General features: G+C 43.7%; 1 protein-coding gene and 1 pseudogene across 1 annotated transcript; one reads left to right on the top strand and one right to left on the bottom strand.

The window, feature by feature from the left end:
- On the bottom strand, positions 11,821 to 13,323 carry LOC109727555. Its single transcript, XM_020257693.1, has one exon. It carries the CDS (start codon positions 13,321 to 13,323, stop codon positions 11,821 to 11,823), a length of 1,503 nt encoding a protein of 500 aa, XP_020113282.1.
- Positions 14,769 to 19,643, top strand: LOC109727554 (annotated as a pseudogene).

Here is a 21,485-nt window from a genome sequence, read left to right as displayed (position 1 = left end):
CCTGTGAGACCGCCGGCGTGACGGGATTTTGTTGCACCGGCACATTTAGGGGCCCTTGTTGCCCCCCCATAAGGTTGCACGTTTCGTGTAAATAATTGTCTGATTCGACCAATATTTTCATTATAGGCTGTGATAGCGGTCAGCACCGCGTCTAGTCGAGCGGTACTTTGATGGATATTTTGATCTAAAGTTTGCAGGACTCGGCTCATCTGGTCAAGTGCCTGAGTTAGACTCGGCTCTTGATGAGCCGACTATCCAATAGTTTCTCCTTTAACTGGCAAAACTGCTTGACATTCGCCAGCATTGTCTGAATCACTAGGTTGATTACTTTCAGAAATTCTAGGAATGGCCCTATTACGTAGATTTATGGCGTTATCATCAGCTATAATCTTAAAAATAGAATCCCACCGGGCTGCCAAAATTTGTTGGTAGCCGAATTTCCCGACTTTTGACCCGGTCAAAGATCCTCCTCGTGGAGCGTGTTGGGGTGAGGAACGGCTGCGGATAGTGACCCTCGAAGTTTGCGCCCTTCGACTGGATCAAGCGATTTGGCTGATGAGGGATCGAATCAGCCAGGTCCGAAAGCTCTTTTCACTCTCCGGTTCGGCTGGATGAGCCGAATGTGCGGGGAAAGTCGAAAATTAAGCCGGGAGATGAGCCGAATGGCTAGCACAACATAAAATCTGGTCGGCCCGAATAGCCGAACGTGACTTTCTATTGAATAGGGAATAGAAGAGTACAAGAATAGGGGAGTGATGCCTGTGGGGCAGACAAACTCCAAATATATTCTATAAGGGAGTGATGCTCATGGGGCAGACAGACTCCAAATATCTAAGTTACAGAGACTACTCCTAGGAAAAGCAGTAAATGCGAGAAAGAAAGATGCAGGAAAATAAAGGTGGTCTTTTGTGCGCAGGGGCGAAGACCCCTATTGCAGGCTTCAAAGTTACTATTTATAGCCCACATTATTAGTTGGTTGAAAGTAGTTGGGGGGAGTGGTTGTAACCATGATCGTGGAAATTATACTAACTCCTCATGAAAGTTACGCTAACTCCTCATAGAAGTTACGCCCCAATCTTCAACCGTTCCCGCCTTCTTGTCCTTCAGGCGCCTTATTGCCGACTCCTGGTGTACCACGTGTCCTTATTGGCTCATACGTAGGTTAGGTCGGCTCAATTTTGGTATCAACACAGGGTTAGTGGTATGAGAACTACAACGAAGTTCCAAGTGGGTTCGGCCGCCGACCACGCCTACTCGCCCACTAGGTCTATTCAGGCATATGTATATAAAGAAAAGTAGATAACAAACCAACTAATGCTATTAATACAATGCCTGCAAGAAAGCTATCAACAGATAGATAGTCATGTACAAGATAATTATGCATGCATGTTCTTGTTCTCATTTTCTTTGGCCTTTACCTAATCATCCTGGAGTGCTCTTGGTTTACCCCAAACTCACAAACCACATATCCCATCTACCGGGGAAGGCGCTTGGCACTTCCCGGGGGGATCATCGCCGGGGCACTCTCCCCGTGGTGTCCACACTCCGGAGTACACCGCTTGAGGAGGAGCTACCTCCCTCAAGTCGGAACCAATGTGAGTACGATCCATTCCTCAATTTGAGGAAGTATAGCCAAACTTGTCTCAATTCACAATGCCTCAATACCAGTGATAGGTTGCTACCTAATCATGTATATACCACTATATCCGAGCCACAATGGTCATGATGCCACTCTAAGTTAAACCTTGTTCAGCCGTTCTCATTCTCGGTGCCAATCTCGTCACTAATGTTAATGTCACCTTTGTTTACTATTGTCATAGTCTCTTTCATACATTCACATACACATAGGGTTCTTCACATTCATAGTCACATGGTTCTTTGTCAATTCATATGTTCTCTAAGCATATAATTGAATTTCAACCAAATACACATCACACTACCCTATATGCATAAATGATAGTACATCAATATGCTCAATAAAGTAACACAGACATAGAAGGAGATTTAGTGCTTTCGGATAGCACCCTCCACCTTGTAGGAATGCTAGGATGCCACGATCCTGATTTCGTGATTTTTAGACACCTACGTCGTAAGCTGCGGCAATCTGTACCAATTTAGCCTTTTTCTTGAATTTCTCCGCGTACACTCGTCGGATTGCCGAACCGAGCGCACCAACGCGTTCGTTGACCTACCAATTAGGGTAGAAGGAGATCAATCCCAAGATTAGACCTTATATAAACCAAACCCTAATATTAGCCCCTTATACAAAATCATCTTTTCCAATCAAGTCCCTAGACTTGAAGAATCATAGGGAAAACCACTATAAAAGCCCCTAGATGCCATTACTAGAAGCTACTACTCAAACCCTAACTCAAAAACCATTGAAACTCACCTAGAGTCCAAGCTTTTCCTTCAAAAGCTCTAGCACAAGCTAACCACCACCTTGGGAAGCTTCTTCTCCAAGCCTTGCTCCTCCAAAACCTTCCTTATCCAAGCTCTAGAGAGAGAGGAAGAGAGAGGAGAAGGTTTTTAGAGAGAGAGAGGGAAGTCTCTTGTGTGTTGGGTTGAGGGAAATGAACCCTAACCCAAGCCCTAAGCCACATAACCATTCAACATGTCATTCTTGCACTTAAGCCCCTCACAATTCACCATTTCACATCAGCCCTCATCGGGCAATTTTCGCATATGGGGGCCGGTCTCTCCCTGCAGGGACCGGACCCCGTGAGCTTGACTTTAGGGACTTAGCCAAATTTTCACAATTTCGGCAGATCTCGCGTATGGGGATCGATCCTTGGCCAGAGAGACTAGACTCCGAGAGCTCAAAACTTGATACTTAGTCGCTAGGTAGCTTTCTAGCTTACCGGGACCGGCCTCTCGCCGCAGGGACAGGACCCCGAGAGTCCAAATTCTAGGACTTAGCCAATTTTTTACAGGTTTGCTCTCTTGGGTCCTTTTACTCCATACCAAGGTTCCAAAACACTTAGAACCCATTGTAACTCATCCGACTCCGTGCTCCGCCCGTTTCGACGGAACTCGGCACGATTCACGGGGATGCGATATGTTACATTCTCCACCCCTTAAAAATAGTTTCGTCCGCGAAACTTAACACGTACCTTAGCTCACTTGATCGAACAAGTGAGGATAGACCTCGCGCATCTTCTCCTTGAGTTCCCACGTGGATTCACGCCTCAAGTGATTACTCCATTGCACTTTCACGTACAGAATAGTCCGATTTTGTAGCTTCCGCTCCTCTCGAGCAAGAATGCTCACCGGAAACTCTTCATAAGTGACATCTTCGTGCAGCTCTACCGGCTCAAACTCCATCACATGTGAGGAGTTACGAAAATACTTGCGCAGATTTGATACATAGAACACGTTGTGCACACCCGCAAGCTTCGGCGGTAACGCTAACTTGTACGCCACCGGCCCAATCCGCTCTAGAATCTCGTATGGTCCAATGTATCAGGGACTAAGCTTCCCCCGAATGCCAAACCGCTTCACCCCGCGCATAGGCGATACCTTGAAAACACATGGTCACCAACCGCGAATTCCAAATCCTTTCGGCGCTTATTCGCATAGCTTCGTTGCCGCGATTGTGCCGTCCACAATCGTTGGCGGGCAAGACAAATTTTCTCTTCCGCCTCTCGCACCACATCCGGACCAAGTGTGACTCTCTCACCCACCTCGCTCCAGTGGATAGGGGAGCGACACTTTCGTCCATAAAGTGCCTCAAATGGCGCCATCGCTATACTTTCCTGATAACTGTTATTGTAAGCGAACTCCGCCATCGACAAATACTCGTGCCACCCACCTTTATAGTCCAGTACACACGCTCGCAACATATCCTCGAGTATCTGAATTGTCTTTTCCAACTGGCCATCACTTTGAGGATGAAACGCCGTATGAAATCGAGCCACGTGCCCAGAGCATCCTGCAAGCTCTTCCAAAAATGGGAAGTGAACCGGGGGTCTCGATCTGACACAATCGATAATGGGGTTTCCATGCAATGTCACTACCTCTCCAAGTACACTTGCGCTAACTTGCCTCCGGACCACGTGGTGTGGATCGGCAAGAAATGAGCCGACTTTGTCAAATGGTCCACAACCTCCCATGTCGCATCATGTCCGACTTGCGATCGGGGTAATCCGATCACAAAGTCCATCGCTATGTCTTCCCACTTCCACACGGAAATTGGTAAGCTTTGCAACTTCCCGCGAAAAATCGACACTCAGCCATCACTTGTTGGCACGTCAAACACTGCGCCACAAAATCCCCAATATCTTTTTTCTTGCCCGGCCACCAATAATATAGTTTCAGGTCCTTGTACATCTTAGTGCCGCCCGGGTGTATACTATACGGGGAATGATGCGCTTCTTACAACACCGCTTTGCAGATTTCATCGTCCTTGGGCACACACAACCGGTTCCTGAACCGAAGTGCACCTTCGGATCCCACGCCAAAGTCACCGACGCGTCCGCCCTCAACATCACTCCGCACCTTCTGGAGATATGGATCATCAACTTGCCGTTCCTTAATTCTCTCCAATAAGGTCGGTCGAACCACTAGCGTCACCAAAATGGTCGGAACCTCCGGCACCACTACTTTCAATCCAAACCGTTGCATTTCTTTTTGCAATAACGGTTGACTAGTAATTGCCATCGCCAAGTTCTCAACTGATTTTCTGCTTAGTGCATCGGCAACCACATTGGCCTTCCCAGGGTAGTATAGGATAGTAAGGTCATAATCCTTCAACAACTCTAACCACCGCCGCTGCCGCATATTCAACTCTTTTTGGGTGAACAAGTACTTGAGGCTCTTGTGATCGGTATATACCTCACAATGCTCACCGTAGAGATAGTGCCTCTATAACTTTAGCGCGAAAATGACCGCCGCTAACTCAAGATCATGTACCGGGTAGTTCTTCTCATAGCTTTTCAACTGGCGCGAAGTATACGCAATGACTCGCCCATTTTGCATAAGAACACGCCCGAGACCAGTGTAGGAAGTATCACTATAAACCACAAAGCTCTCGCCCAGTGTCGGCAAAGCAAGTACCGGGGTCGACGTCAACTTCTCTTTTAGCTCTTGGAAGCTTCGGTCGCAATCGTCGCTCCACAGAAATTTTACTCCCTTGCGCGTAAGGCGTGTGAGAGGAGTATTCAACTTTGCAAATCCCTCCACAAAATGCCGATAGTAGCCCGCCAATCCGAGGAAACTGCAGACTTCCGCCACACTCGTCGGGCGAGGCCAATCTTTTATCACCTCAATCTTTCTTGGATTTACCGAGACTTCACTCCTGGATATCACATGGCCTAAGAAGGTTACCTCTGAAAGCCAAAAATCACACTTCTTTAGCTTGGCGTAAAGCTTCTCGTTCTGGAGTATTTGCAACACGGTTCTCAGATGTTCCTCGTGTTCTTCCTCACTCCGTGAATAAGCTAACATGTTGTCGATAAACACCACAATGCACTTGTCGAATAACGATCGAAAGACCCGATTCATCAAGTCCATAAATGCTGCCGGGGCATTAGTAAGCCCAAACGACATCACCGTAAACTCACAGCGGCCATATCGCGTACGGTACGCCGTTTTGTGCACATCTTTCGGCCGGATCTTCAACTGGCGATATCCCGACTGAAGGTCTATCTTCGAATATACCCGCGACCCTTGCAACTGATCAAACAGGTCATCTATTCTCAACAACGGGTATTTGTTCTTGATCGTCATTTTATTCAACTCGCAATAGTCAACGCAAAGTCGAAGTGTACCGTCCTTCTTCTTCACAAACAGCCCCGGAGCTCCCCACGGTGACACGCTCGGCCTAACAAAGCCTTTATCGAGCAAGTCCTTTAATTGAGCCTTCAACTCTTTAAGCTCCACCGGTGCCATTCTATACGGAGCCGTCGAGTCTGGCGCCGCTCCGGGAATCAAGTCAATGTCGAACTTGATCTCCCGATCCGGTGGCAATCCCGGTAACTCCGCCGGAAACACGTCCAGAAATTCACATGCAACTCGGATATTCCCAAGCTCTGGGTGCTCCTTCTGAGTCTCTATCATGGTCGCCAAATGGGCCACACATCCACCTTTGATAATCTTCCTCGCCTTCGCCGCTGACACAGTCGCCGCGAAGCGCGAGCTCTTAGACGCACGATATACCAATTCTTCCTGATGAGGCTCACGAAAAGTGATCACCTTACTTTCACAATCGATGCTTGCATAGTACTTGGAGAGCCAATCGACTCCCAAGATTACATCAAAGCCCCACATCTGTTTCAGCACTAGCAAATCCGCCGGCATGACCCAATCGCCAATCTGAACTAGACAGGCTAGGCATTCCTCGTGAACTCTAAACGAATGTTCAGGCGCATTAACCCACCAATAGATCGGATTATGCACTATCTTCATGCCATGAGTCTTAGCAAACGATGCACCAATGAATGAATGTGATGCACCCGTATCGAACAAAGCTTTAGCTCTAGTGCCATTAATCAAAATAATACTTGCCACGACGTCATCTGGTACGGCAGGCTGCTCCTCCACCTGAGTGGCGAAAACCTGTCCACTCGGTGCTCGTGATCCCTCCGACTAACACGGTGCTGACGCGGGCCCAGCCGACATAGCAGGCGGCAGTCCCGCAAGCTGTCATAGAGCATACTGAGCTGAAGCAGCTGACAGGGCAGGTGATGCACCGCCCTGGCAATACCAACTCATGTGTCCCGCTTGGCCGCATCGAAAACACCTCCCGTCACGCTAGGAATAATCACTGGGCCTATGATTTCCGCCGCAGATCACACACGGGAAGGAAGTTGTCTTACTCCTCGACTGGCTTCTGCCTCCCCGCCACTGTGACTTTGGGTACCGAGGGGGCCGCTTAGAACTCGACTGCCCTGCGGAACCGCTAGCCGCCCGCTTCTTGGACTTCTCCTTGTCCCTGTCCCTTTCAAATGCCTCGCGCTCCTCGCGGGCAATGGCGTTGCCGCGCTCTACCCATAACGCGTGTTCCAACACGTTCTCATAGGTCTTCAACCGAAGTGCCTGGACAATTTTAATATTTTCGGCCGCAACCCGTGCTCAAAGACCTCCGCTCGGTCTCGGTCGCCGTGAACCAAGCCCGAAACACAGTTAACCATGTGCGAGAACTCCCTTTCATACTCTCGCACCGATCGATTTCCTTGCCTTAGTTTGCGAAAGTCCTCCTTGATCTTCCGCTTATCACTTTTGGAAAAATACTCCATAAGTAGTAATTCCCGAAACGCCTCCTAAGTCATGGAAGCAAGATCCAAAGAGCGACCTTTCTTCGCTTGAGTCCACCATAACTGAGCTGACCCCTCGAAGCAATGAGCCACTAGGTGAACCTTATCTCGCTCGAGGGTGTCTCGACGGAGCAGAAAGGTTATCGGATTGCACGATCGGACCATAAAAGCTCGGAAATCGCATGAAATAACGTGATTTCATGCTATCGGGAGGGCTTTTATGCATTTTGGTTTGTCGCGGCTACTGTTGGCAGCATGTGTGGGCAGTGGGTAACCTCTGGACTGATTGTCCAAGGCCCCAAGCCTTTGCGGGAATCGAAAAGTGATTTTCGGTGCGTTTTTCGGCGAAATCTGTCGACGGAACGCGTTTTTGATTCGAAATTCTTCCGACGGTGCTCCGTGATGATTTGTGATGTCGCTGAGCCTTATTGGCTGGTCACCCGCGTCGTTTTGAGTGTCCGAAGACGACGGGTGAACGACGGTGGGTTCCGTTGTCGAATTGGACACTTTCGGGAACCCGGATCGGAATGATTATCCGATGATAATCGTTTCGGAGTGAGTTAGTGTTTTGGCTGCCAAGTGACACAAGCATATGTGTTTAGTGGCAGCGGGTGACTCGTGGTACGAGTCGGTGTGTTCCGGGACAGTTTGTGGGTCCCGGCGGAGTCCCGATACGATTTTCGGGATGCCCGACGAGTTACGGTAGTCGGTTTGGGAAACCGATCTCCGTGGGATTGTTTGTGGGGTTTTGGATTTAGTGGTTATTAGTTGTGGGTTAGACACTAACCCGGTGGACCCTCCTTAGGTCCGGTTGACGTTCTTTCGCAATCAGGAGACAGGCGCGACATTCTTATAGGTGGGTACTTCGATCCGAAGTCGGTACAGTAGTGCACGCTCGGTGATATCTTCTTACCCTTGCTCTTGTTACTATCCTGTGCATATATATATTATGTTGAGTCTAGCACCTTTGCTATTCTTGTTGTGCTTTATTTGGTTGTTTGCATGTCTAGTATTATGAATAGAAGTAGAGCTGGTTTATGATTGATTGTGAGATCCGTGATCTAGTTGGTCGGTTCTATTATCTAGTACTGTAACCATTCGGTCGGTTTCTTGACTTCTATCGTTCGATGACCGTTGAGGTCGGTATACCCTGAAGGGTGGGATTGTCTGCTAGTGTCGACGGATGATTATAGTTTACACAGATCCGTCATTTGACATTATATGACCTAGTCGATCGGTTTTGTGACTTTTATTGTTTGATGACCTATGAGGTCGGTGTACCCTGAGGGGTAGGATTGTTGGCTAGTGGCTAACAGTAGTTCTGGATTATATTGATACACTTTTGTAATCTATTGGTCGATTTTTGCGTATATACTTTAATTGACCTATTAATCAGCACTTGCATATCTTCGATAGGATGTTGAGTAGTTCCATCCTAGTTGACCTGAGTGGTGGTACTTGTGTTTCTTACAGTTCGATGACCTTTTGAGTCAGTGTGTCCCGAGGGGCGGTAATTGTCGGCTAGTTGCCGACGGTTGGCTATTGAGCATATTAGCATTGATCGCCACTACTCGTACGCATTTCACGAACACCAGCGGTTTGGCCACCTCAAGGGGGTGTTCTTTTCCGGAAAAGTGGTTGGGAGTGCCAACCCGTGAGCCCAGGAGCTTTATGCTAAGATTGTATGTTTTCAGGCCCAGGAGCTTTATGCTAGGGTTGTACGCTTTCAGGCCCAAGAGCTTTATGCTAGGGTCATATGCCTTTCAGACTCAGGAGCTTACGCTAGGGTTATATGTATGTAGAGTGGCAGTGGCACAGGCCTGAGGTGTGTGGACCAACATGGCCAGGTTTCTGATTGGGTATACTTTGACTATTCGTCTGGTTGACGCATATGGCTATAGTAGCGGTTGTTGCATGCATACTTACAGTTCTTTCTTTATACTTGTCTTGTTACTATAGTTTTGATATCCATGTATGCATTCAGTCCTTCTTTACAGTAGCAGTAGTTATATATTCTGTTATTGTTCTACTTCCTTCCAGTTTATGGCTATTGTATTTGTTATATCTGCTCATAATCTTGTTTATCTCTTCCTGATCCGGTGAGTACTCCTCGCCTTCGTCGGCTTGCAGTACCCACTGGGAGGGGAGACATGTTTACATGTTCTCACCCCCCCCCACCATTTTTCAGGTATTGCGGGCGGTGAGGTTTAGACGAGACGTGAGGCACGTTCGCAGCGGTCGATAGATCTTCCGACCTGGTTTGTTCGGTTTAGTTGTTCCCCTCCTTTTATTTCTGTTGATATAACATAGACTGCTAATATGGTTCAGTATTTCATTATGTTTGAGTATTCAAGATTTCAGTTGATTTTCTGAATGAAATAAAGAATTGTGAATTTCTATGAAATGAAAATGTTTTCTACCCCTCGTGGTAGTGTGTTTTAAAAAGGAAAAAGTTTTCGTGTGGGAAACAGTTTTTAAAAGGTTTTTTCGTGATTTTTCGTAACTTAGTATTTCAAAACCAGTTTCCGGCAGGAAACATTTTAACTGATAGTTGTGGATTTATATTCAAACTCTACATGTGAATCTGTGGTGAATGGTGTATGAATGTATAAATGGTTAGATGTTGTATATTCATTTGTTGTGGTTGTATTCTGGTTATACTCTTGTACTTGTGCGACGCCGTGTAAATACAGGGAAGACTCTGTCCGTGTGAACAGTGGACTCCCTTTATTTGTGGCGGATCTGGCATATCCCGAGGGTCAGTTTTTCACAAAAAAAGACCTTTTCGCTGCGTTTTTAAACTTAAAAGGGACCCCGGGGCGTGACAGATTCAATCATAAATCCTCAACTATCGGTTAAAATATTTCCTATCCGGAAACTCGTTTTAAAACACTAAATCACGAAAATCGATAAAACCATTTTTAAAATCGTTTCCCACACGGAAACCTATTTCTTTTTTAAAAACACGCTACCACGAGGGGGTAGAAAACTATTTTCAGTTTACAAAATCATAAATTCTTTATTACATTCATGAAATCCCAAATATTGAAATGTAATAAAAATATTGAACCATAATAGTTGTCTAAGTCATTTATTTAAAGAAGCTGAGTTAGAGATTTTACCAAACGACGGGACGGTGGCTCTATCGACCGCTAGACGCGCTCCTTACGAACCGTCCCACTAAGACCAGCGACGTCACCTGTAATGGGGGTGGGGGGTGAGAACATGTACATATGTCTCCCCTCCCAGTGGGTACCGCAAGCCGACGAAGGCGAGGGGTACTCACCAGTCACGGAGAACAAACAAGGTATAGATAGTGGTAATACAGTAGCCATGATAAACAAATAAAACGAGATGTATATGAAACATTACAGCTACTGTATGTATGCATCAACCGGACGACCAGTCCAAAATACCCAATCTGAAACCAATGCTCTGTTGGTTCGCACCGCAAACCTCAAGCCTGTGCCATTGCTACTCTATCTGCATATAACCCAAAATAGCCTATGAGCTCACGGGTTGGCACCTGCAACCACTTTTCCGAAAAAGAACACCTCTTACGGTGGATCAGACTTTTGGTGTTCGTGAAATGCGCACAAGTAAGGGCGATCAATGCTGAATGCTCGAAAGCCAACCGTCGGCAACCAGCTGACAATCCTACCCCTCAGGACACACTGACCGAATAGGTCACCAAGGAGTCAAATTGACCAAGTAGGTCACCATACGATGCAATAAGCCGACCAAATAAGTCACAGGTATGTGATACGGGAACCGACCAACCAGGTCATAATACCAGATGCAACGCACTGACCAACCAGGTCATATATCTCACAAGTAATCACAAAACCTCTCTACTTCTAAAACATGATACTGGATATGCAAACAACTAAGTAGAGCGATAAGGAAACATGGTATAGGTGCTAAGCTCAACATAAAATATGCAATGTATATGCTAAGCTTAACATAAAATATGCAATGTATATAATATGCAATATAACCAACAAGGAAGGGGTGAAAAGAACGTCACTGAGCGTGCACCACTGTACCGACTTTGGGTCGAAGTACCCACCTGTACTTATACGGTACTGATATTCCAGCTGCAGAAGAAGTATCACCTGAACCTATGAAGGGTCCACCGGGTGCTCCAATTTCTTTCACAGCCTGAGGAGCTACAGGTTAGGCTCAAGATTCTCATTGCCATAATCTACAGGAAAGGAGTATCCATCCCATGTATACTCCACCAATGGGCTGCAATATTTTAAAAAAGTAACTTTATGCTTTTGTCTTTGTCTCATCGCAATTTCCCTCCCAAATGATCCCGAAGCAGTTTTGTACAATGGCAAGTATCTTATCTTGCTTACTTGGATCATTTGGATAAAATTTCAATAGACACTCAAGCACACCATCTATGATACTTGCATTGCTATCAATTTCATCTTTTTTGGCATTGCTATCAATTTCATCTTTTTTGGCATAGTAAAAAAAGGGATTCAAGAAGTAGCCTACCTTGTGTAATGGAGTCTTAAGCTTGTCATTAAATCTTGAGTCGATAATGTTCCAAACAGGACTATTTTTTCCTATCATTGTCCATGTGTAGAGCAATTTCCTTTTTAGCATTTTCCAGGTCACCATACACATAGGCTATGGATGGCACCTTATCACCATCAACTCGTTGAAGAACATATACCAAAGGCTCAAATGCTTTTAATGTAAGTGACACACCATTCCAGAACTTATTGCTCAAAACAATTTGTTGGATTCTCTTCCCTACTTCCATTTTGGACCATTTACATTCATCCCAATCCTTGGAGGTGAACATCGTCCGTAGCTCATTCCTCTTCAACATAATGCTTTGCAAGCTTAGAAAAGCAGTAGCAAAACGAGTAACTCCAGTCCTTACCAAATCCTTTTTTTGGGCGAACTTCCTCATCATGCTGAGCGTGATCATATGCCCATACAAGAAAACTGTCACCATTCTTGCCTTAGTAATCGTATTTTTTATTTGTCTAAACTTTCCAATATCTTCGAGCATTAGATCAATGCAATAAGCAGCACATGGAGTCCAAAAGATATTAGGACGTTCGGCTCTTAATAAGTTTGCGGCCGCCATGTTTGCTGATGCATTATTGGAGATGACTTGAACCACATTTTCCTCTCCAATCTCATCAATACAAGAACTAACCAACTTAAATATAAAAGGACCAACATGAACCTCCAAAGAAGAATCAATTGATCTAAGAAAAGAACTTCCCAACTCACAATTTACCACCAAGTTCATAAAATTCCAACCTCTTTTATCGGTCCAAGCGTCCGTCATGATTGAGCATCCATGTGCTTCCCAACAATCCCTATGAGTTTTCAAGAATGCTTTTGTCTCTTCTACTTCTTTCTTCAATAAAGGTACTCTAAGCTCATATGGTGTAGGAGCTTTCAATCCCCGACCATATTGTCCAATTGCTTCTAGCATCAAACTGAAACTTTCAAGACTGGCTGCATTGAAAGGAATTCCAACTTCATAAAACCACCGAGCAATGTATTGAATTGTTCTTTCTCTTTCTTTCTCTTTCAATTTCTCATTTATAGTGGGTTGAACATTCTTGCCCCTTCGCAAAGCTTCTTCAGGAGTGGGGATGCAAAACCTATCAATGAGTCCTTTCTGTGTACTCTTGCTCGACCCAACACAACTTCTTTTAGAAAGTACTTCTCCTGTTTCATAATCTGAATAGTTTTCCATGTCAGTGATATTAACCTCACGTCTTAATTGCTTAAGAGCTTCTTCCTTGTGCTCCTTCATTTGTCTCTTCACTCCAATAAGTTTAGACATTTCTTCTTTTACTTTTTCTGGAACTTGCGCACAAGGAGCAACATCCCCTCTAATTCCGGCCAAGTGCCTCTTAAACCTACTCATCCCACCATTGTACTCATTTTGACAATACTTGCACTTCACTTGAGTTCGATCCTTCTCAATTGGAGGATAGGCATGTTCCCAACCTGGATCTTGTGCTTTTTTTGACATGATAAAGAGCAAAATAGAAAGTGTCTGCTTCATAATAGAGTCAATGTCAGCCATTGAATTTAAATATAGAGCAGCAGTATGCAAATAAAACTAGAAAATTGCGCACCTAATGATCAGCGTGCATGATTCGATATACATCTAAATTTTTCTTGGCATGCTTTGGTACTAAGTACTAAGTAAATAGAAAGTAAAATGCGCAGCTAACATCACTATTGGTCTCTTATTCTGTGAGCAGGGAGACCATCAAGAAAGAATAAAAAAAAGCAAGTCCAAAAAAATGACCAAAAGAGAGGCAAGAAGAGAGAGAGAAAGAGAGAGAGAGAGAGCGATGAAAAAAAAGCCATGCACTCGCTATGCACATGCTGATTTAGCACTAGATGCAAAGAAACAGAGGAAAAGAGAGGAAATATTCATACAGAATTGGATTTTTCTCATCTTGATGATTTGCGGTGGTCGTTAGATATTGTTTATGGTCGTCGGTGAGCCCTTCTAGTCAAAGACTGGTTGCCGGTTGGCCCTCTTGGTTGCTAGCGTTCGCTTCTACTTCGCGTCCCCATAGAAGCTTCGAAACCCTAGAGATCGCTGCTTCTCTTTTTGTTGAGAATACGATATTTGATTCCCTTTTAAAAATGGATCACCTTTGTATCTTCCAAACCCTTAGAAACAGGGTTTGATCTTTATATTTCATTTAAGGATCCGACCCGATAAGCTGTTTTAACTCGTGTGCACTTTTTAAAGGTTTGGGCTTATAGCTCCCATTTTCCGACCGCTTTATAGCGGCGGCTTTAGCGAGACCAACGCCGCTAAAGTGGCTGCTATGAATCCAATCCGCTATATACCGCTTTACATATTATAGCGTAGCGGTAACACCTAAAAACCACTATAGCAGCCTCTATGACGGGCATAGCGGCCACTATTTAAAATACTGCAAATAATATGTGCTCAACTGTGTCTATCTCCTTTTGCCTATATTTGGATTATCTTTATTAAAGCCATACTAACAGTAGTGACAGGCATTCTGTATTAGGGGAAATTATTTTGGGCATGTTGACACTGTTATATTCTAATTGGCAGCATCTATAGCCTGTTGTCCTCTCCTGAAAATCACAAAGTGCAAGCAGCCTGAATCTACATTATCTATCACTAAATCATGGCATAAACTATTTTACATTTTGTGTTACATTCCTTATGCCTACTTTGTTCTCCCATTATCATGTTCCACCTTTTGACGAACTCAAAATTAAATGTGAAAATAACATTCCTTCTTGGTAGACTTTCATATTGCATTAAACTGTACTTTGCTGGAGCTTATGGATTATTTCTTTTTTTTCCTGGCATACAACATATGTCCTTATTGCCATAGTCTTTACTATCTAAGCTTCCTGATCCCTAAATATGTAATGCAGGGCTAGAGGCTTTTTAGAAGCTCTAACCAGAAACAACAAAGATTTGATAATTCTTTACAAATTATGACTAATCCTTGACATATTATATGTCATTACAGAAAACTGGAACAACTAGTAGAAGAGATTGACTCACTGAAGGAGAGCCTTGATAAGCATTTAATGCGCCAACAAAAGCGAATGGTCGAAGCTAAAGAAAGGGCAGAGTTACTGGAAAGAGCAGTAAGAATTCCTTGATTTGGAATATAAAAAAGAAGTTTTTGTAACAATGTGAATTCTCGAAATCCGAGAGTTGCACTTCGTCCAGAATCGACTAATGGTCGAGTTGGTAAGCTTTGGAAAAGCTAAGCATGCACGAAACCCAAGAAGTGCATTGGAATAGAGTCCGCGAGAGCAAAAGATGCAAATCTGCACTTTTGGCAGGTTTTGCTCTCGAGGACCGGTCTCTGGCAGTGAGAGATCGGTCCCATCGGCTAGTGGTTGCGGGGTTGCTGATGCAACCGATCCCTGGCAGGGAGGGATCGGTCCCCGCAGGCGACACCGGTGAGAATGGCCAAAAATTGGCCAAGTCCCACAAGACGAGCTCTCGGGGACCGGTCTCTGGTGGGCAGACCGGTCTCCCAAGGACCGGTCTCTCAGGGAGAGACCGGTTCCCGAATGCGTGATATCGGGGGGAGCTCTCGGGGACCGGTCCCAGGTCGGGGAGACCGGTCCCTCTAGGCGAAAAATGCCCAGTAAGGGCAATGTGAGTGGGTGAAAAGTTGAGGGACTTATCAGCATATTGTTACAATAGAGGGCTTAAGAGAGGGATTCCTTCTCTCTTCCCCTCTCCCTCACTCTCCCTCAGTCTTTCCCTCTCTCTTTCTCTGTACGTGAAGGAGGAAAAGAGAAGAAAAGAGAGAAAAGAAAAGAAGAAGAAGAAAAGAGAAGAAAGAAAGAGAAGAAGAAGGAGAAGAAGACTAAGAAGGAGATCTTCCTCCTCCTCTTCATCTTCTTCCTCACTTTGGAGTTCTTAGAGAGGTAAGCTCTTTGCCTCCTCTCATGGTAGATCTTTAAGGAGGGGATTTCGAACCATAGAAATGGTATTTTTGGTACCCTAGCATGCTATTAGGATGTGTTGTGCCCAAATCATGGATCAATTTGGTGGATTTGGTAGTAATAGCATCTAGGGCATCCAAAATGGGGTTTTGTGATTTGGGAGGGTTTGATCTCATTTGACCCTTTGTTAACCTAATTGATAGGTAACGAAACACGTTGGCGAAGTCGGTTCGGCAATCCGACGAGCCGTTGCAAAGATATTGAAGAAACGGACGTCCGGAGCTTCGTTTCCGCCTGGAAGGTCGATGCGACGTCCATAAATCGCGAGATCGAGTCCCGAGCGCCGTAATAGCAAGGAGAAGACCTTTAACTCTTGAAACGGCGAAGCGATGCGCTATTGGAGTGCAACTGCGAGATCGGGCCAAATCGGGTGCCGAGTGTCGCGGGAGGCCGATTGCAAGTGTCGACAAACAATCGGAAAGCTAGCTAAGGTGGGTTGTGTTTACCGAAGCAACTAGGTCGCCTGTATGTCTAAGATACATATCTATCATTGATGCACATAGTGGTAGCTAGTGTTAGAATACATGAATGCATAAAATGAATGTTATGTTAAGCTACCACCTTTTGTATATGGATACAGTGTAAGAATGCTAAGTAAATGCTTAGAATGATGTTAGCTAAAGACAGGAGATAAAGGGTTATTGCATGTTAATATAAAGTAGAAAGCATGCTAGTGATAATGCCTAATGACAAGTTGAGAATGATAAGTAAAGGACTTGTGTATATGGATATAAATGCACCTATAGATCGAGTGGCATTGAACCTAGTGTCAAGAACATAGGTTGAACAAATGTGGCATGAACCTAATGTTAGTAAACATAGGTTGGACAAGAGAAATAATGAACCTAGTGTTGATGAACATAGGTTAAATAGGAATGGCATTAAACCTAATGTTAGAGAACATAGGTTGTGAGATTAAGAATCACATAAATCTAGGTGGGCAAAGGTAATGAACCTAGAGTTAACAAACCTAGGCTATGAGTATGGAGGCGACGAACCTAAAGTATTAACTTAGGTTGAGTAAAGGCTTGGATCTAGATAGGTCAATTCTATAGGAATAAGACCAACCCTTATGTGATGTGAAATGGATTCCAGAATCCCAAAGTTAATGGATACACCGAGAGGGGTGTGGGGTGTGTGCGACGATTTCGCCGCCCAGGGGCTATAGAACCATTGTCGTGGCGAGTGCGACGATTTCGCCGCCGGATGGTTAGCCGGTTAGTGGATCATACCGCCTGTTGACTGAACCATCGACGTGGCGAGTGCCACGATTTCGCCGCCGGGTGGCTAAGTCATGACCTAGGCTGTTGTTGGGTAAAGTGCGATGCGTTCGCCGCCAGACGGCTAGGACAGGAGTACGGTAGGCTGTGGTTAGCTGAGGTGCATGTGAGAGTTCCTTCACCTCGAGCTAGATAGTGCGCGGACTATCCGCAATTGATTGACTCAAGACCGAGTCGAGTGGCATAATTGGCTAAGGTAAAGTAACCTTAGGAAGGAACGGCGACAATCAAGAATGTCAGAGAATAAAGAATCGCCAATGAGTATAATGTAACAAGAAAATGATGTAAAGAATAGCTAATGAATGAGAATAGCTAAATAAGTAAAGAACGGCTACATATAAAAAATGACTAATAATATGTAGTAGAAACAAGTAAACTACTTGCATGGGTTATAGGTTTTGCATATCGCATTTTGTGAGGCATGCTATCTGTTAGTTGCATAATAACATGATGATATATCGATAGATGTTTTTGGACTAACATGATTACAGTGCCTCCTTGGACCTATTGGTCGAGCTCTTCCCTTGGGTGGCCGTACCCACTCGGAACCATAGAGTTGGTTCTCACCCCACGTTGTTTTGGGGTGTTTCAAGTTCACACATGAGCGGCGCGGCGGTGCGAGGAAAGGGCGTAGCTTCGTAGATAGCGCCCTACCACAGAGACCGAGGTAGCAGTACCCTGAGACAGTCTAGCTTAGGGGAATAGAGGACAGTGAATTAAAATGTATTAAACTTGTAAACCAAATGTAATAACTCAGATTGTATTTGGAAGACCAATGTAAAAGAAAACGCAATGTGATTTATCAAGTGTATGAAATGAATGTTTGTAATAGCAGGTCGAGTTATGTTGTTGGTACTTCCCTATGCAATCTTGATTGATATCGATTCCTGGTTGGAACATTCGTTTATTGTATTGATTGCGACGCCTAGGACGTACAGGAAAAACTCTGTCCGTTCGGCGGTCTGTTTGTGGCGCCGCGACCCGGCCAAATAGGTGGGAGGTCGCGGGGCGTGACAGTTTTAATATCAGTTATTTTTTCCCCCTGCATAGTTGTTGGTCCTCTATGAAATAAGGATAATTTGGCTTGCTGTTTTAATGGAATATTAGAGTTAAATGTATGATTGATAGCAATGAATGGATTCAACATGGTTATTGCAGAATGGGGACTCCTCTCACGTCCTGTGAATATTTGATAAGGAAGCACAAGCAATGCAATCAGCTCAAAACTCCTCCATAATGCTTGAGGAAGCTTATGCCACTGGAGTGGCTATTCTATCGAAGTATGCCGACCAGAGGGACCGCTTGAAGGTAATTACTGATCACCACCTACTTGTATGAGACAATCTCAAAATCAAAGATCAGCATGAATTTAATTGACTTGAGCTTATCCGAGACCAAATATAATCAATTTGCAAGTTTGGTCCCATGTGGAAAAAATAGGGCCTGTTCGAATGCATTTATATCTTGTTTAATGTGCTTCTTTCATTTCCTTTAGCTAGCATGTGGTAATTGGTTGATGCGTTGTTGTACTAATGTCTACCACAGTATAATACAACTTACCTTTAAATGATTAATATGATAAATCACATTGTTGGAAATAATATGGCAGCGGAAACTTACAAACCGGATAGCCAACGTATCCGGGAACCCGAATCGGATCGGATTGCTTGTTTTACAAGCCTTCTTGGATTGTTCTTGTCTCGATGCTTCTGGATCTCCCACGTTTCTCGCCTTCTCCCACGTGTACGCCTTACGCCACGGATCGGATGCGGGTCTAATGCGACGGATGCTAATCAAAAAGGGCTACCAGAGTCCTCTTCTATATTCACACTCCAAAACCCCGGGAACGTAAATGGAAATCCCAGAGAGGAAGAAGAGAGAGAATAAGGAAGATATTTCGTGGGTTCTTATTGATCGTATTCGATCGTCTCTTTTCCGGAGAGAAAAGGGGGCGTATATACAGAATAATGGAACCCCTAAATATCCTGAATCTCATATAGATTAGGATAAGGATCAGGATATCTATTAACATATAATAGATATCCACTAGTAGATACGTTTCTTAACTGATAAGAAACATATGATTCATTCTTATCCTAAACTTAATAGAATAAATCATAATCCACGTCTTATATGGATTGGGTTAGATCATAACCCGCCAATGTGGACACACTATATGGCAACAAACAAGTGGTACTTGCTATGTGGAAAAGATGGAAGAATCAAATATTTCATGATAGTTAAGAATGTAACTCGTAAGTGGTGATCACAAAAGAAAAACAAAAAATCACCATACTACACCAGATCTCAATTGGATGACATGTTGTGGCATCCAAATAGACCCAAGTGTCGAAATAAGTTTGAACGTCGAGTTCTCCTTGGACTACTAGATGTTCTTTTCTTTACTGATTACTGATTTCCGTGTCTGCAGAGAGCACAAAGGAAAGCGTTGGACATCCTTAATACGGTGGGTCTATCTAATTCTGTCTTAAAGCTTATTGCGAGGCGTCATCACGTAGACAAATGGATTGCTTATGCCGGTATGATCATTACGATTGTGGTGGTATATGCATTTTGGAGGTGGATGCATTGATTTTTAGGGTTTTGTAATTATTAGTGTGATATCTGAGAGAACCGGCAAACAATTGTAACTGAGGTTGGTACTCAGAATATTCATTTGGACTTTCCATTGGCCGATTGTTGAAGTTGTATCTTCGCAAAACTAGCCTTTATATGTAGGTTTTCATCATTATTATTTTTTTTTGAAAAGGGTGACATTGTATATGCTTGTGATCATTTTCTTAAGTCCAGCTATGGTGCTTGTAAAAGCACCAAGCACTTGGTGCTTGTAAGTTTTTTACCGTTAGATCTACTCCTCGGATCATTTTAGGGACCATTAGATTATACTATTCAACCAACCACCCACTCAACCCTAGAGGGCCCACATCATTCTAACCGTATATCTCTTAATCCAATGGCTAAAAATCTACAAACACCAATAACTTGGTACTTTGAAAAGCGTAGGAACTCAATTCCATTTTCTTTTCCTTTTTCCCTTCCCTAGAGTAGGAATTGGATTGTAGACTTGCAACATGCTATTTGGGACTCTTACTATTTGCACGGCATGTGCAAGTTGGTTGAAGATGTTGAGAATCATGTGATTGATTACATTTCGCAATGCATATTCTTCCGTTGTAGCAAAGCAAAATGCAAAAGTCTAGACCTTACACCATTAAGATAGACAAGCATGTAAGCAGCAGAGCGGGGAAGATAGCAGATTTGTTGTTCTAAATGTTTAATCTTGGTTTTTATTTCAGTCGAGTTTCCACCGAATATTGGACATCAATTAGTCTCGCACGGACCTGTAACAATTGTAAATAATAATTTTTTAAAAAAAGCAGTGTCGACAACAATTGTTGGAGAAGAAAAAAAAAAGAAACCAAGAGAAATTTAAGAATAATAGAAATTCTCATCCACTTTTATGTTATCTTTTCACACATGTGATGTATTCAATGATGATAAGCGAACCATGAGGCAAATCAACACTAACGTAGAAGTTAAATATCCCTAAACTTTGTTAATAACGTGTTTGAGGTGGAAAAAAAATAAAAATGATGAATAGAATGTTGAACTTGTAGAATATTATTTTGGATGTGTGTATTAAGTAAACCTTTTATAAATAGTATAATAATAAAATGTTATGTAAGCTTTATTACTCAAAAAAAGGATGCAGAATATTATAGGAATATTGTCAAGAGTAATCTATCGTATTTCGTTTGTCATGTTATATTATACAAATTATAACTCTTATATGCTGCTTCTAATTCTGGCACCTTACATGTACGGAAAAAATTTTGTCCATGAATTGGGTCTGTTACTGACCTAGTTGGGCTTTAGCATGGTAGAGCGATAAGAAGAAGCAACGTGCAGCTGAAAATAATGTTGTCCCCACTTTTGAAATGGTCGGCCCTTGAACAATCAATTGGACCAGCTAGAAACACTGAACAAGATTGTTCTGGAAGTGGCATTCTAGTGGTATTACTCGCTTGAAGACGAATCCATCAAAATTAAAGACTACAGGGAAGAAGCTTTTCTAGCTGAGTTCACTACAGTTGACGATAAAATCAAAATAGCTACCCTAGTCGCTACCAAAAAGGACAAAGGCAAATCAATATCAGACTATTATACAAAGGTAACAAAATTTTAGTCTCAAATGTCAATGTTTTGCCGTAGAACCGTTATTTAATAAGTGAATTATGTGCGGTGAGCGGATAAATTTTGCTTACAGTGGAGTGCTGTGTTCGCACAGTTAGATTGTAACAATTTATACTACAGGGGGGAGTCAAACAGCTGAATCCACCATTCAATGATCACCTGTTTCAACTTAGGAATTCGATGAAAAGAGACATTTGCAAACAGAATATAAAAGACAACA

The sequence above is a fragment of the Ananas comosus genome, linkage group 22 (genome assembly GCF_001540865.1).
Source record: "Ananas comosus cultivar F153 linkage group 22, ASM154086v1, whole genome shotgun sequence".
Classification (NCBI taxonomy): Eukaryota; Viridiplantae; Streptophyta; class Magnoliopsida; order Poales; family Bromeliaceae; genus Ananas; species Ananas comosus.
This window is presented reverse-complemented; position numbering and strand designations above follow the sequence as displayed.

Excerpts from the sequence above, each read along its gene's own strand:
- LOC109727555 (XM_020257693.1), bottom strand. The coding sequence starts at position 13,323 with ATGGCTGACATTGACTCTATTATGAAGCAGACACTTTCTATTTTGCTC.